The sequence below is a fragment of the Bradysia coprophila genome (genome assembly GCF_014529535.1).
Source record: "Bradysia coprophila strain Holo2 chromosome X unlocalized genomic scaffold, BU_Bcop_v1 contig_79, whole genome shotgun sequence".
Lineage (NCBI taxonomy): Eukaryota > Metazoa > Arthropoda > Insecta > Diptera > Sciaridae > Bradysia > Bradysia coprophila.
The window spans coordinates 1,359,777-1,372,910 of record NW_023503370.1 but is presented as its reverse complement, the minus strand read 5'-3'; the positions used below and the strand labels follow the sequence as shown (position 1 = coordinate 1,372,910).

General features: G+C 34.5%; 2 protein-coding genes and 1 long non-coding RNA gene across 6 annotated transcripts in view; 2 read left to right on the top strand and 1 right to left on the bottom strand.

The window, feature by feature from the left end:
• LOC119070419 (4-coumarate--CoA ligase 1-like) overlaps positions 1–4,178 on the top strand; it is a 20,351-nt gene extending 16,173 nt beyond the window's left edge. The window contains exons 2-12 of one of the 2 annotated variants that reach the window (XM_037174756.1): positions 816–984; positions 1,053–1,260; positions 1,326–1,501; positions 1,560–1,647; positions 1,706–1,766; positions 2,537–2,708; positions 2,766–2,999; positions 3,062–3,252; positions 3,324–3,399; positions 3,486–3,660; positions 3,734–4,178. In XM_037174756.1, coding sequence (XP_037030651.1) covers positions 850–984; positions 1,053–1,260; positions 1,326–1,501; positions 1,560–1,647; positions 1,706–1,766; positions 2,537–2,708; positions 2,766–2,999; positions 3,062–3,252; positions 3,324–3,399; positions 3,486–3,660; positions 3,734–3,864 — 1,647 coding nt within the window. In that variant the 5' untranslated portion in view covers positions 816–849 and the 3' untranslated portion in view covers positions 3,865–4,178. Of the gene's footprint in view, positions 1–808; positions 985–1,052; positions 1,261–1,325; positions 1,502–1,559; positions 1,648–1,705; positions 1,767–2,536; positions 2,709–2,765; positions 3,000–3,061; positions 3,253–3,323; positions 3,400–3,485; positions 3,661–3,733 lie in introns of both variants that reach the window. The other variant, XM_037174755.1, reaches the window with a different exon arrangement.
• The window catches only part of LOC119070425, a 24,993-nt gene extending 12,089 nt beyond the window's left edge, over positions 1–12,904 (top strand). The window contains exons 2-3 of the long non-coding RNA XR_005086511.1: positions 6,723–6,725; positions 12,788–12,904. This is a non-coding gene — a long non-coding RNA (uncharacterized LOC119070425). The remainder of the gene's footprint in view (positions 1–6,722; positions 6,726–12,787) is intronic.
• Positions 12,873–13,134, bottom strand: part of LOC119070423 (protein doublesex) — a 115,776-nt gene continuing 115,514 nt past the window's right edge. For all 3 annotated transcript variants that reach the window (XM_037174762.1, XM_037174760.1, XM_037174763.1), the window contains one exon: positions 12,873–13,134. The gene's annotated coding sequence lies outside the window, so the exon portion shown is untranslated.

The following is a 13,134-nucleotide window of genomic DNA, read 5'->3' as shown; positions in this document are numbered from 1 at the left end:
GTAGGCTCCTTAGCTAGAAGAAACAAATAATTTCATCAGTTTCGATTATATGACTATAGGGACGAGCAAGAGGGAGAAGATAATTATCTGGAAATTAATTATTCTCTTCGATTCGATAGGAAAACGACTCAGGAAAATCTTGTCCCAACATCCGACAAAACATATCGGAAAATCACAAGGAGATCAAAATTATTATCTTCGTTACCATCCATCATCCATTATCAAACAATCGTGCGACACCCACTTTAGAAGTTACCCCTCGAGGTTCCTTTGCCATATTATTAAGAAATAATTAATTAATACTTGGATAAGTGGTTTAGTGAAATAATTAGAAGTGACATACGTCTTCCTTCATGGTCCATAGCCCGACAATTGATACAATCCGAGATTACCTATAATATATTATCTTACCTACGTTTTATTGTTATGCATATAATATGTAGTCAGTTAACGAACTTAGCGATGAGTGTTTACGCTTATATTGTACTTATAAATACTCTAAGGTACGGCGATTAAACGTTTTACTTGTATTAAAATAGTCGCAAAATATTGAAAGCATTGTCTGAATCGGTCCGATCAAATTTATGGGTCTTCTTATTCCTGAACTGCTGTTATCGGTGAATGCCTATTGATAAAAATCAAGTGTTCTCTTATCTGTACTTCTCCCCTATAACTTTATTTGCATCTACAAACAGCAGCTTATTTCAAATAAAACGTTTAACGATTCCAGATACTGGACACAGTCACAGACCATTTTTTGATCCGGTTCTTCAAACAACAATTTTTTTTTGTAATAAATCCATTAACGATTCTAGATACTCGAGTAACATTTGTGGAACCGATAAGTATATGGAAAATAAAATGAGCTCAGACAGTCACATTTTATATGGCGGTCCCGATATACCTTTCATGCATTCCGATGCCAAATGTCTTGGTGAAATGATCCAGCGACAGTTCAACGCTAACGGATCAAAAATATGCTTTGTAGGTGAAGCCATCACTTCGATACATTATTTCAGAATTTTGTTAATTTATGAAGACTGCTTCTGTAGGTGAACGCGGATTCCGGGCAGACAATGACTGTTGGCGAGCTGTATGTACGTAGTATTCAGCTTGCTAAAGCACTGCGACTCGATGGCGTTGATGCTGGAGATGTCATTGGATTGTGCAGTGAAAATAGAGCCGAATTTCCAGTTGTCTTATTTGCGGCACTTTTTGTTGGAGCTACAGTCGCACCATTAAATACCAGTTACATTGAAGGTGAGTGGAAAAAATTGTTTTTCGGATCGACCAAAAAATGAATTACTAAAATCGGTGGCTTTCAGATGAACTCATACACGCCCTGAGCTTGTCAAAACCGAGTATTGTCTTCGCAACCTCGTTCACTATTGGTAAAATAGTTCAAGCTGCATCGAAATCATCATTCATCAGTAAGGTGATCTGTTTGGACGATAAACAGCCGAACAGAGCCGTCACAAAGTATAGCAAATACGTTAACGTTGTAAGTGGAACTTGTTCATTCAAATTCATTCAAACGATGCTAAGAATTCGTATTTCAGACAAAATCATCGAATGAAAAATTCGCCTGCAAACCGGTGGATATAAATTCAAATATTGCGCTCATTTTATGTTCGTCGGGGACGACAGGTTTGCCATTCCAGTCTTATATTAAGGCTATCAAAATTATAGCACATTCAATTTACAGGACTTCCGAAAGGTGTTCAACTTACTCAAGCTAATTTATGGGGAGCGGTGTCACAGTTACAGTACGTAAATTTATAGTTTGTCCATTTGCCGCCGAACTTTTAAATTCCCATTGGCTCTCTCATCACTACCAATAGTGTTTATTCAAACCGCTAGCTCTCATCTCTTCATGCAATAATCAGAAGTAAAAAGTTGTGCCTTTTCAGGAGAAATATTGTTTGCTCTGAGGTACATCTCAGCGTGGTAGTTGTATACAAGTGTAAGTATTGTGAACTTGTATCGTCCACTTCAAGATACCTTTCGAGATGAGCACAATCGGTACTGTTATACTTTAGTATCTGTCTGATGAATTATTCCGAACAGGGACAATAGAGTACAAATCCTGATCGGGCTGGACTGTTTTAATTCAGATTACCCGAGCTACACGACAATGTTAATTGAAAGAGAATGAATGGACATTCACTGTGTGAAAATACAGTCTCTTATTGCTTTGTATAAATTACTCTATTTGCTCGAGTGTCCGATTTTTCATGTTATTCGTCGAATCCCAGCCAGTGAAAGACAGAACTGCATCGTATAAAGTGCAGTTATACAAGCATGCAATATGTAACAGGCTGCACTTTGCAAGCATGATCGCGAATTCTTCAATTTCATTGCACGGTTGCAACGAATATAACTTCATTGCATTGTTGAAATCTTTTCAACGTAGTGCAGTGCAGTCGTATCATTGTTCAGTATACTCATCTATCATATTAATGAAGAAATTTTTGTTGTCATGTTTGTTGCATGTCGTGACTGTTGCAACTTCATGATTTTCATTTCTCAATTCCAGCGACACCTTCAACTTACTAAAAGATGTATTGGACGGTGGCATTACTATTCTATCCATTATACCATGGTTTCACGCTTACGGTCTCCTGACAACGATCGGTATGGCCATTTGTGGAGCTAAACTCGTAACATTCCCCAGATTTAATGAAAAGATCTTCTTGAAGTCAATTGAGGTGCAACACATTGATCCGTTACGTGAACTATTCCACTGACATCGTTTCTGCTTCCAGGCATACAAAGTAAATGTACTGATGGCGGTGCCGCCGTTGATGTTAATTCTAGCCAAACATCCATTGGTATCGAAGTACGATCTCTCCAGTTTGCTGGTCATTTTCTGTGGTGCAGCCCCATTGAGTAAAGAGATTGAAGATGAAGTGTACAAACGAATCGGTGTTCTGGCCATCCGGCAAGGATTCGGCATGAGTGAAATGACATTGAGTGTTCTATCACAAGACCAAGAGCATGTAACGTCTAACGGATTTTATACCAGATTCAAATTCAATTCATCAATACCTATTTGTTTTAGTGTTCATCGGGAAGCGTGGGTTGCTTGCGTCCCGGAATGTATGGTAAAGTAATTGACCCGGACACTGGAAAGATATTGGGACCGAACGAACACGGTGAACTTTGTTTCAAAGGATCGGCGGTGATGAAAGGTTACATTGGTAACCAGCAAGCTACCCAACAGACAATTGACGACGATGGCTGGTTGCACACGTAATTTAAATGATTCAAAAGTGAAACTTACTCGAACAGCAAATCAATTTAATCCTTGTTATATGTTACAGTGGTGACATCGGATATTTTGACGACAATCACGAATGGTTCATTGTCGACCGGATTAAAGAACTGATCAAATATAAGGCAAGATCACATTTTTCACACTTTTAAAACATCAAGCACTTGGATGGAATTCGTTCAGCGTCGATTAACCATTTTTATTCCTGCAGGGTTTTCAAGTGCCTCCAGCCGATGTAGAAAAAGTATTGTTGACACATCCAGATATAATGGATGCAGGTGTTGTTGGTGTACCGAATGAAGCTGCCGGCGAGCTACCAATGGCATTCGTTGTCAAAAAACGAAATGCTAAGCTAACGGAAAAAGACGTTATCGATTATGTAGCAGGTATGTCTCAACATCAAAGTTGATGGTATTCAAACAAGGATTTCCTGCAAAAAAAAAAAAAAAATCTTTTTAGAAAAAATGTCCCATGCTAAACGTCTTCATGGCGGTGTCAAGTTCATAAAGGAGATACCAAAAAATATGAGTGGAAAAATTTTGAGACGTGAACTGAGGAAATTGGTTACTGACGGAAAATCGAAACTTTAAAATTGAGCGAATGTTGACTTCATATATTCACAAATTAGCGGATTTTTTTTTTTAATTATAAAGATTTATTTAAGGATTTCACTTATATTAGCGGAATTAGTTTAAATTATAATGTTTTAAGTATTTTGGTTGAAAGCTATCTATGTTCCTATTATTCTAATCGCGGGGTGAGATGTCTGGTGATAATTTTTAATCTGAACGTCGAGTGGAAAGTCGAAAAATTTACTGTTTCTATGCCTAATTTTACCCCATCGTCATCAGAAGAGTGTAACCTAGCTTTCAGTTGAGCGTGGAATAGAGATAGCTTCGCAAGAGAAAATTGAAAATCAGTTTCTTCAAAAAAAGAGTTTGTCTCGAGCTCAAAAACATCTGATAAGGGCAATTGTTGACACACCCAGCCTACCGAAATCGGACGCATTGCCCAGTGTGCTTTTTTATTATACGCCTAGAAAAGTACTCGTCCCTAAAGGACACAACCGTTTTTAAAAAAGTACCTCGACCTTGTGTGGCTAGTAGGATGTTATCAAATACCTACAATATGTACTTTTGTTATGCAAACTTCTACTGGCTCCCCAGCATCCGAAAGTTTACATACTTTTCTAATAACACCCCAAACGACCATGCAGCCTTTCATGTAGCTGCAGATATTTCGATAAGCAAAGTGCATGTTTTCGATTACTTTCCAGTAGCCGCACAATCGTCTAGGATTTTTTTTGAAAGTGGTTTTGGCTTCTAGGGACGAATTTCTTTCTAGGCACATCTAAAAAAGTCCACTGGAAAATGCGTCCGACTTCAGTAAGCTGTTTATCAAACGAAGCTTGTTTTTTTATTTATGCTCGCTGGTGTCCAATAACAAATCAAATCATCAACAACTAGCACAAAAATTAGTACAAACAAAACGGAAATTCTAATTGCACGAAAATAAATAAAAACTTCACAAATTCAAGTCTCAATTTTCAAGCCATACGATGGATTCTCCAGTCGCTAAATGAATATCGGAAATATCACCAGAAAAATGTTTTACTTCGCAGTCACATAGTGGATTGTCAGAGTATTTCCATAGATACATTTTCTACCCACAGCACCCATGAACTGGTCTCAGTCGATTCATTGTTTTCCAAAGCTTTCGATGAAGGGAAAAGCCCGATACAGTTTCGATCGATTGATCGATTTATTTTCGAAGTTAGAACTTTCCCTCCATTCTTCTCACCATATTTCTTCAAATGAGTGGCTTTCGTTTCGTATTCCTGAATCCTTCCATATCGGGTGTTGAAAGATAAATCTTGAAGCCTTGCAGACTTACAATTTGATCATAAATTCTTCTGGCATTAAGTCATTTGTATCGACATTCGACGAAAAATGGGAAAAATGATAAAATCCGAGTCTTTAAACTAAGAAGAGCCGTATACGGTGTCCTATTGAGTAATGGCCGCGAAATGAAAAGCATTTCGTTCAATACTGGTATACATCTATACTGCAAAAAACATATGCTTGGTATGGTGGCTCCCAAAATTTTCAAAAATGTATTTGGGAATAATCTTGATCGATCGATTAAATTGAGTTCTTTTTCACACAACGTGTTATAAAATAGTTCTCTTCCTAACGCACTCTGAAATGAGTTTTTAGCGAATGAGATGTTTCCAGGACGAGTAAGAAGCAAGTTCTGTGGAATCGAATTCGCTAGAAAAAGCCTCTCTGCATAAGTTAGGAACAACGTTTTTCCTAAGCGACATCGGAAAATTAGGAAAATTGTAATTACATGCTTGAGAATCGAAAAGCGTTCTTTTCATCGAATTTAATAAATTTTCCATGTAAAATCCATTACAGAACATGGCGCATATTAATGTGTTTATTGACCTCGGTTTCGCCTCAGATTAACAAAATCTACACAAAAACTATACTTTCCAATTTTTTTAAATCTGATTTATATTTATTGCTGAATTTTACCTGTGCCCCATGTGTTCCTATTTCGCTATTACAATGAAATACTCTTTTCGCAACAAGTGACGAAAAGCAGGACTTTCCGTTGCCTTTATTGCGAAATATGTTGTATACAACTCGATGATAAATGCTTTTTTAGGCACACGATGTGAATTGTCACACTCGGCCTACGGCCTCGACAATCTTCACAACTAGTGTCTAAGAAAGCATTTATCACTCGGTTGTATAAATAACTATTTCTCAACTCAATAACGAAAATTAAAAATTATTCGGTCTTTTGGAAACGTTGTATGCACTCAGTGATAAATGCTTGTGTATATTCGGCGACAACCTACACATCTAGTGCCAAAAAAAAAAATTATCAACCGGTGTCATAAATAACTATTTCATCTCTAATTACAAAAGTGTAAATTCCACCATGTTAGCATTCCACGTGAAAAAACAAAAACAAATTATTGCACCGCTAAGATACAGTCGCGCGCTGCTACTGTACAATGATAAAAAACTCGGTGCTCATTAATTCAGTTTCGTCGTGGAAAATATACAACAAAACGATAAAGTCTAACCAGCGAACGTAATATTGCTATTGGCAACTGACTGACTTCCATTTTTCGCTTTCCATCGTTTTTCTTTTTCTCACTGCGGTTAATTTAAGACTGTTTTAGGTATAGTAGTTATGTAAATGAAATATATTTACCTGATGGAAACATAATCGTTTGGGCCGTCCTACGTAATCATCCATTATTAATATAATTCATATGATTAATATAATGGGAACGTGTTTCTTGAACGTGTTTTTACTTCTTCGTTTTTCTTTTTTTTGGCCAATCCTCCGTTGTTCTTGCATTATTTTAGTTGGGCCAAATTAGTGAATTTTTTGAATTTTAATTTTGTATTTCCTTGTTCGATTTTATGAGTAGGTAAGTTTATGTAAATATTTACGGAAAATGTGTAAATTGTCATGGGTTGTTGTTGAACTGGTGCCAATAAAATTCATGTTTACGTACATACGTATTGGTTTCAATTGAAAACTTAATGGCAATTAGCAAGGATTCTAATGTTTGTGGCGATACCGTCGAGAAAAATGTTCTGGAAAATTCCTTAACTGATACTGAATGCTGCAACGACGGTAAGTTAAGCTATCTCACTTTTACTATTAACATGAGTGGATTTAACAAATTAGCCAAGAATATTGAATTGACGAGAAAAAAATGACAGAGTGGGAAGAAACGCCAAGAAAAATCGCCAAAATAAGAAGAAGTGTCATAAACACAAATTTTTATATTATTTATGTTTTTTGGAGTTTCTTCACATTTTGATGATTTTTCTTGGCGTTTCTTCACACTTTGTCGATTTTCCTTAGCGAAAATGAAAATGAAACATGCCGCACAGTGTTCCAAAACGTTACTGCCACATTCATAAATCTATTTTTGACATCAATACGTCACTTTGCGACCCCTTTATGTACCGAATTACCCTACAGTAACAGTAGACTTTCGAAAAACCAAGAAAAAATTTTCTTGGTTTTTTGGGTTTTGGAGCCCATTTTCCCCGTGAGGGGATTGTAAATTTTCCTTGTTAATTATAAAAATCTTAAGGACGTTGCAACTTGCATTGAGACACCTCAAGCACACTTCTTATGGTATTTTCTATGTTCCCCTGCCTCTCGCCTTCACTTACTACTGCAGAAATGTTAGAGACAACGATTTTATTTCATGAGGCTTTTTTTAATTTTTTTGGTTATTGATGAAAATGTGGAATAAGATATCTGTTTTACAGCGATTGGTGAGCGGATAGGTTCGGGAACATAGAAAATACCATAAGGAGTATGCTTGAGGTGTCTCAATGCAAGTTGCAACGTCCTCATAATTTTTATATTTAACAAGGAAAATTTACAATCCCCTCACGGGGAAAATGGGCTCCAAAACCCAAAAAACCAAGAAAAAATTTTCTTGGTTTTTCAAAATTCTACTGTTACTGTATGGTAATTCGGTACATAAAGGGGTCGCAAAGTGACGTACTGATGTCAAAAATAGATTTATGAATGTGGCAGTAACGTTTTGGAACACTGTGTGCCGTAACACGTAAAATTACTTAACTAGAAGAATAATTCGAAAATTACACTTCAGGTCTATGTTGTTGTCTCGTTTTCGCTTATGAAATAAAATAGAGTACTCACTCGGCAAACCTTGACTTCTTCGTGACAAGAATATATATTATCACATACGAGCGGTGCTCGGATGTCAAAATTATTTAACTAGAAGAATAATTCAAAAATTACACTTCAGTTCTATGTTGTTGCCTCGTTTTCGCTTATGTGATACAATTGAGTACACACTTGTCACGAAGAAGTCGATGTATTACTTCTCCTGAGTTACTCAGAAATTCTTGTATCGACTACTTGAGGGTATGAAAAAAGACCTTCGTTCAACACTTTGAGTTAAGTATTTGACAGCGCTCGCACCACCTGGGTTTCTTTTTTGTCTCATTCATTGCAGACTCCAAATCATTGTTACCACCGTATTGTGACCCTTACTATTGACTGATACGATATACATTACATTTCTATTTTGGTTGCTGTTTTTCTGCACTAAATTACATTTTGAGGACACTTTTCGTGAGAAGTGTTCTGATATAAGGTGTTCAAAGAATTTGAAAGTGTTTTTCGGGTTAACATTTGTTTTTATTGATAATCGTTATTTGAAGTAGTCACGTGAAGAACGACGTTGCCACTAGTATGGAAAAGAACGTTAGAGCACTGAAACTGATAAAATAGTGAAACCGATTTTGCATTTAATTTTAATTTTATTTTTATGATTATATTCAATTTACAATAAGTAACATTTTAGACTTAATTTTACTTAGATTAAAATGATTCAAGCGAAGTTTATTGAGAGTTAGAAATATTTCCTCTTTACAAACAAATTACTTAAAATTGAAAAATAATTTTATTTGTGTTCACATTTTGAATGCAGAAACTTAGATTAAAACAGTTTAAGTCAATGAATACATTTTATTTATATTGTGAATTGTTTCCGAACATTTTTACAATATGTACAAATTTAGCAGCGAAATCTCTAATTGGAAAATTATTCATTTGACGCTAGTGAAGTGGCGATACTCGAACAAGTTTGTTTTAATTTTGTTTTTTGATTTTTCACAGATACATTCCATGTAAGAACTTCACATTTATTCCATTTATTTTCACAGATACATTCCATGTGAGGTTCGTTTCCATTTAAATGTTAATTTTAGGAGCTTATACGATTAGCCAATTTCAACATTAGAAGTGTGTATGATTCTGATTCATTAAAACAATACTTATGTGAAATTAGGAGTTAGAACACACTGCACGAAATCCCATTTAGGATCTGACTAGAAATTAATGAAAGTAGTGATGATTTATCGTCCTAAGTTTTTTTTTTAAAGAAACAGTCAAATGTTCAGATGCAGATAGTAGTCTATTCAACACACCATTTTCTTAATGATTAAATTTCCAATTAGAATGTTTAATGTACAAAATGTACAGAAAGAGAGGACGTCCAAAAACTACGTGGTAAAGGACGACCATTGAAGAAGCCAGCAACCAAGGAAAAACCTGGAATGAAGTCAAAGCCTCGGCGCAGAATCGTGTTTTCTGGCGACAATTTGTTGGTGCCCTGGAGCATAGGTCCCTAATGTAAGGTTTTTCTATTGACGGGGATTTCGTATGAAAGGGCGCACATTTATAAGAGAAAAGACGAAGGGCAACATTTTAAACTGAAAATTAAATAGTAGGTTACTGTCGTAACGATAATGATAATGCTAGGAACAGTGCTGTTGGCGTACACTAAATTATCCTGTGTTTAGATCTATTCCTTTCTTTCAAATGATTTGTCGTTCCGTGCTTACAATTGTATCGTTCTTCTAGCAGAGATATCAACTAAGTTAAGTCTGAGGAATAAATCGATAACAGATGAATAAATTGAGCTGATCGGTCAAATGGCGAAAAAGATTTTATCTGATGACCAACTAAGAATCTTTTTTGGTGAAATAGTTATAGAAAAGTATTTGCAAGCAAATTTGCAATTATGTTCAATCAAAGCCAAATATTTTTTTTAATCGGTTTACGCGATTCCAAAGATATTTAGCGATATAACGGTAAAAATCAATGAATATAACGGCATTTATGGTCGAATATTGTGACCACTTTATTTTAGTAATGACTTTTATCTCATTCCAGCACACATTTATGTGACTCACTTTTTTATATCAGTGCTAGTAACTGCAAGAGGGCTCGTAACTGACCCGTTTACCTTACTCAAATTTAAATAATTATATGTGCGCTGTTTGATCGTTCCGTTTGTTTTAAATTGGCAAAATCTCGTTTTAGATTTTCGATTAAAATTTGGAGAACAAAAAGAAAAAAACTCAGGCGAAATTTAGAGCATTTTTAAGACTTTCGATTTTTTTTTAGTAAGGGTCATATTGGAAATGAATGGTGAAGATGTTTGTTCTCAATCTTAATTCCTGATTCTTGTATCTATTCACTTTTGCGTTAAGCATAATGACAATTAAATTAGATTTCCTTTTTTTACAATATCTACTTCAATATAATTGAAAACAAAACCATATCAATGTTGAAAATTGATAGCGATCTTAAAATATTTTTTTAAATTCTTATGCATAATAAATAAGGTACTCTTCGTTTAAATGTGTTTTTAAAAAGTTGAATTTACTTATAGACAATATTACAAGGTTTAAAAAGGATTCAGGGAGATAAATATTTTTTGAAAATTTTCTTTCTTTCTTTTTTAGTTTGTTTAAAAGTAAAATCTTAATTAGTATCAGAGTAAAATGTTATTATAAGTTTGCTTAGTTTTAATTATTTTATTTTTAAACTTTTATGATAAATTCGTTGAATTTTGTGTTTTCTTTTTAATTTTTTTTTTTTCAGCTGCAATCTTCAATCTTATCTTAAAAAATAAAATTGCGCAATCTTTGCTTATCTTTTATAAATATTTTTATTACTTAAAAAGTTACAATTTGATAGAATTAAATTTCAGTAGGATTTTCTTAGTCACTTCCAAGTTTGAGATCATTTATTTTCTTCTGAGTTCGTTGCAACGAAACTTACTCACATTTTTTTTAAAACTTGTTACATGCGCTAAATAATCAACATTTAAAAAATTTGTAGCAGCATCTAGAGTCCATTCGTGTAACATATTCACAATATTCTGTTCGCAGCAAAAATACTACCAGACTTCAATTTCGTGGTCAGATCGGGGCAATGTTTGTGTCGCCTCAGGACTTCAAGTTTAAGTGAATGAGTGGGTGAGAAAATGAACCGAAAAATAAATGTCAACGCACCCTGACATGAGATATCGTCGATATCGTTTACAAGGGTGATTCAAAGCTGAGGTAAGACCCTTCTTACTTGCCACTTTGAATTTTAGGCGTACTTACGACATGAATTGTACATTTTATTGGGATCAAAAAAGTGGAATTTACTGGTGATGAGATACTGTAATTTGACAAACAAAGTTTCTTCAATAAGATCATTTCAATCTTGTCTTTTCTTGTCGAATTGTAAACCTTATTATGAAATGGACGAGGGTCAAATTTATTGAATTAGTGATAAAAGAACTGGGTGCGTGTAACACATAAATGTTTAATGTTATAGGCCGAGATATACTGAAGAGATTGAAAGGTAAATTGTTTATACCTTTATATGGTTGTACTACTACCACGCACGTACGTGTAACAGCTTTAACCGTGTAAACAAGTATAAAACAGTTTTTATTGTATGTGTGGATCAGCTCAAAAACAGCTGAAGCAAATTCATACTGAAATTTCACTGCGTGTGACTATATTTTCGTAATTATTTTTTTGGGAAAATTGGGAAACATGTAGAAAGTTTACTGAAAATTAAAGAAAATTTAAGAAAAATCTGGGAAATGTTTTCCCAAAAATAATCCTGCTTCATTGTAATGATCCTTGCGCGTATCATTATATACATTTGATTCATCTAGACTGTTTCGAATGTGAAATTAAATGTACATTTTTTGAAAACGAACTCTTCGAATGTCATTCTAATATTGCCGTCAGTGAAACCGCATCATTATAATTAATTTGATCTTTTTTGTTATTATAGTACGCTTCTACATGCTTGCATATAGATTTGCAATTTGAGGAATAAATTAACATCAGAAATACATTTCTAGTAAATTTATGTATCTTTTATTAGAAAAACGATGTAACTTCAGTAAGTATTCTAGCATCAGATACAGAAAGCACCAAATTTTTAATTTATTTACAATTTCGTCACCTAACGATACGTTCTTGCTTAAATGATATTACAAAATGTTTCACTTATTTCCAGTTTCTGATCACATCAAGTCCACATCAACAATCACCAACAGCAATTCGCAAAATAAATTTTTTCCTCGGGGGAAATATATCCAATTAATTAAAGCTTTAAATCCAAAGGAGTACCTTTTTCACTTGGACATAAAATATATTTTGATAAAATCAATGACAAACATTTTCACCGGTACGGGATCTGTGTCGTGTCGATATTTGTCAGGTGTTGTTAAGGGGCCGTTCATAAATTACGTAACGCAAAAATCAACATTTTTCAGACCCCCCCCCGGGTCTGTAACGCTAAAAGGGTCAAGTTTGACCCAATTTTGTTAGAACCGTAACGCTTGCCTCATACCCCCCCCCCCCCTCCCCCCTCTTGCGTTACGTAATTTATGAACGGCCCCTAAGTTGTTAAAACACACGAAAAATATGTCCATAAATTTGATTGAGTTATTAAAAACTTACACGGAACAAAACATGATATAAAATTGTCAATTTAATCAAAGGAAATTTAAAATATTTGGGGATCAAAACGAGGAACGTGAGACAATTCCTCCATCGATTCATATATCATTTCGTTTTATTCTTCTTCCGATTCTCTTACTATTTAGCAAAATTCCTTAGGGAAAACCGAACAAAGTGATGAATTGCTATTGAATTGATGGCTGCTCTTCCTAATAACTAATTATTTCGCCTAATTACTAAATGTACTTAAGCTTATGCACCAATCTTATGGATTGATTTGACAATAACATCAAATCAACACCAATTTTAGTTCCTAAATTCAAAATTTTTACAAAATATTTCTGTTTCAACAATAATTTTCTGTTTTTCCTTTACAAATAACAAAATGTAACACGAACTTCAATCCCATTCTTTACAATTTACTTGGTAAACTTAACATACTCAACACGTTCGAATTTGTGTATCGGTTGGATGGGTTTCGTCTAAGTAGCTGTGGATGCAATTTTGATTTTAGGATGGATT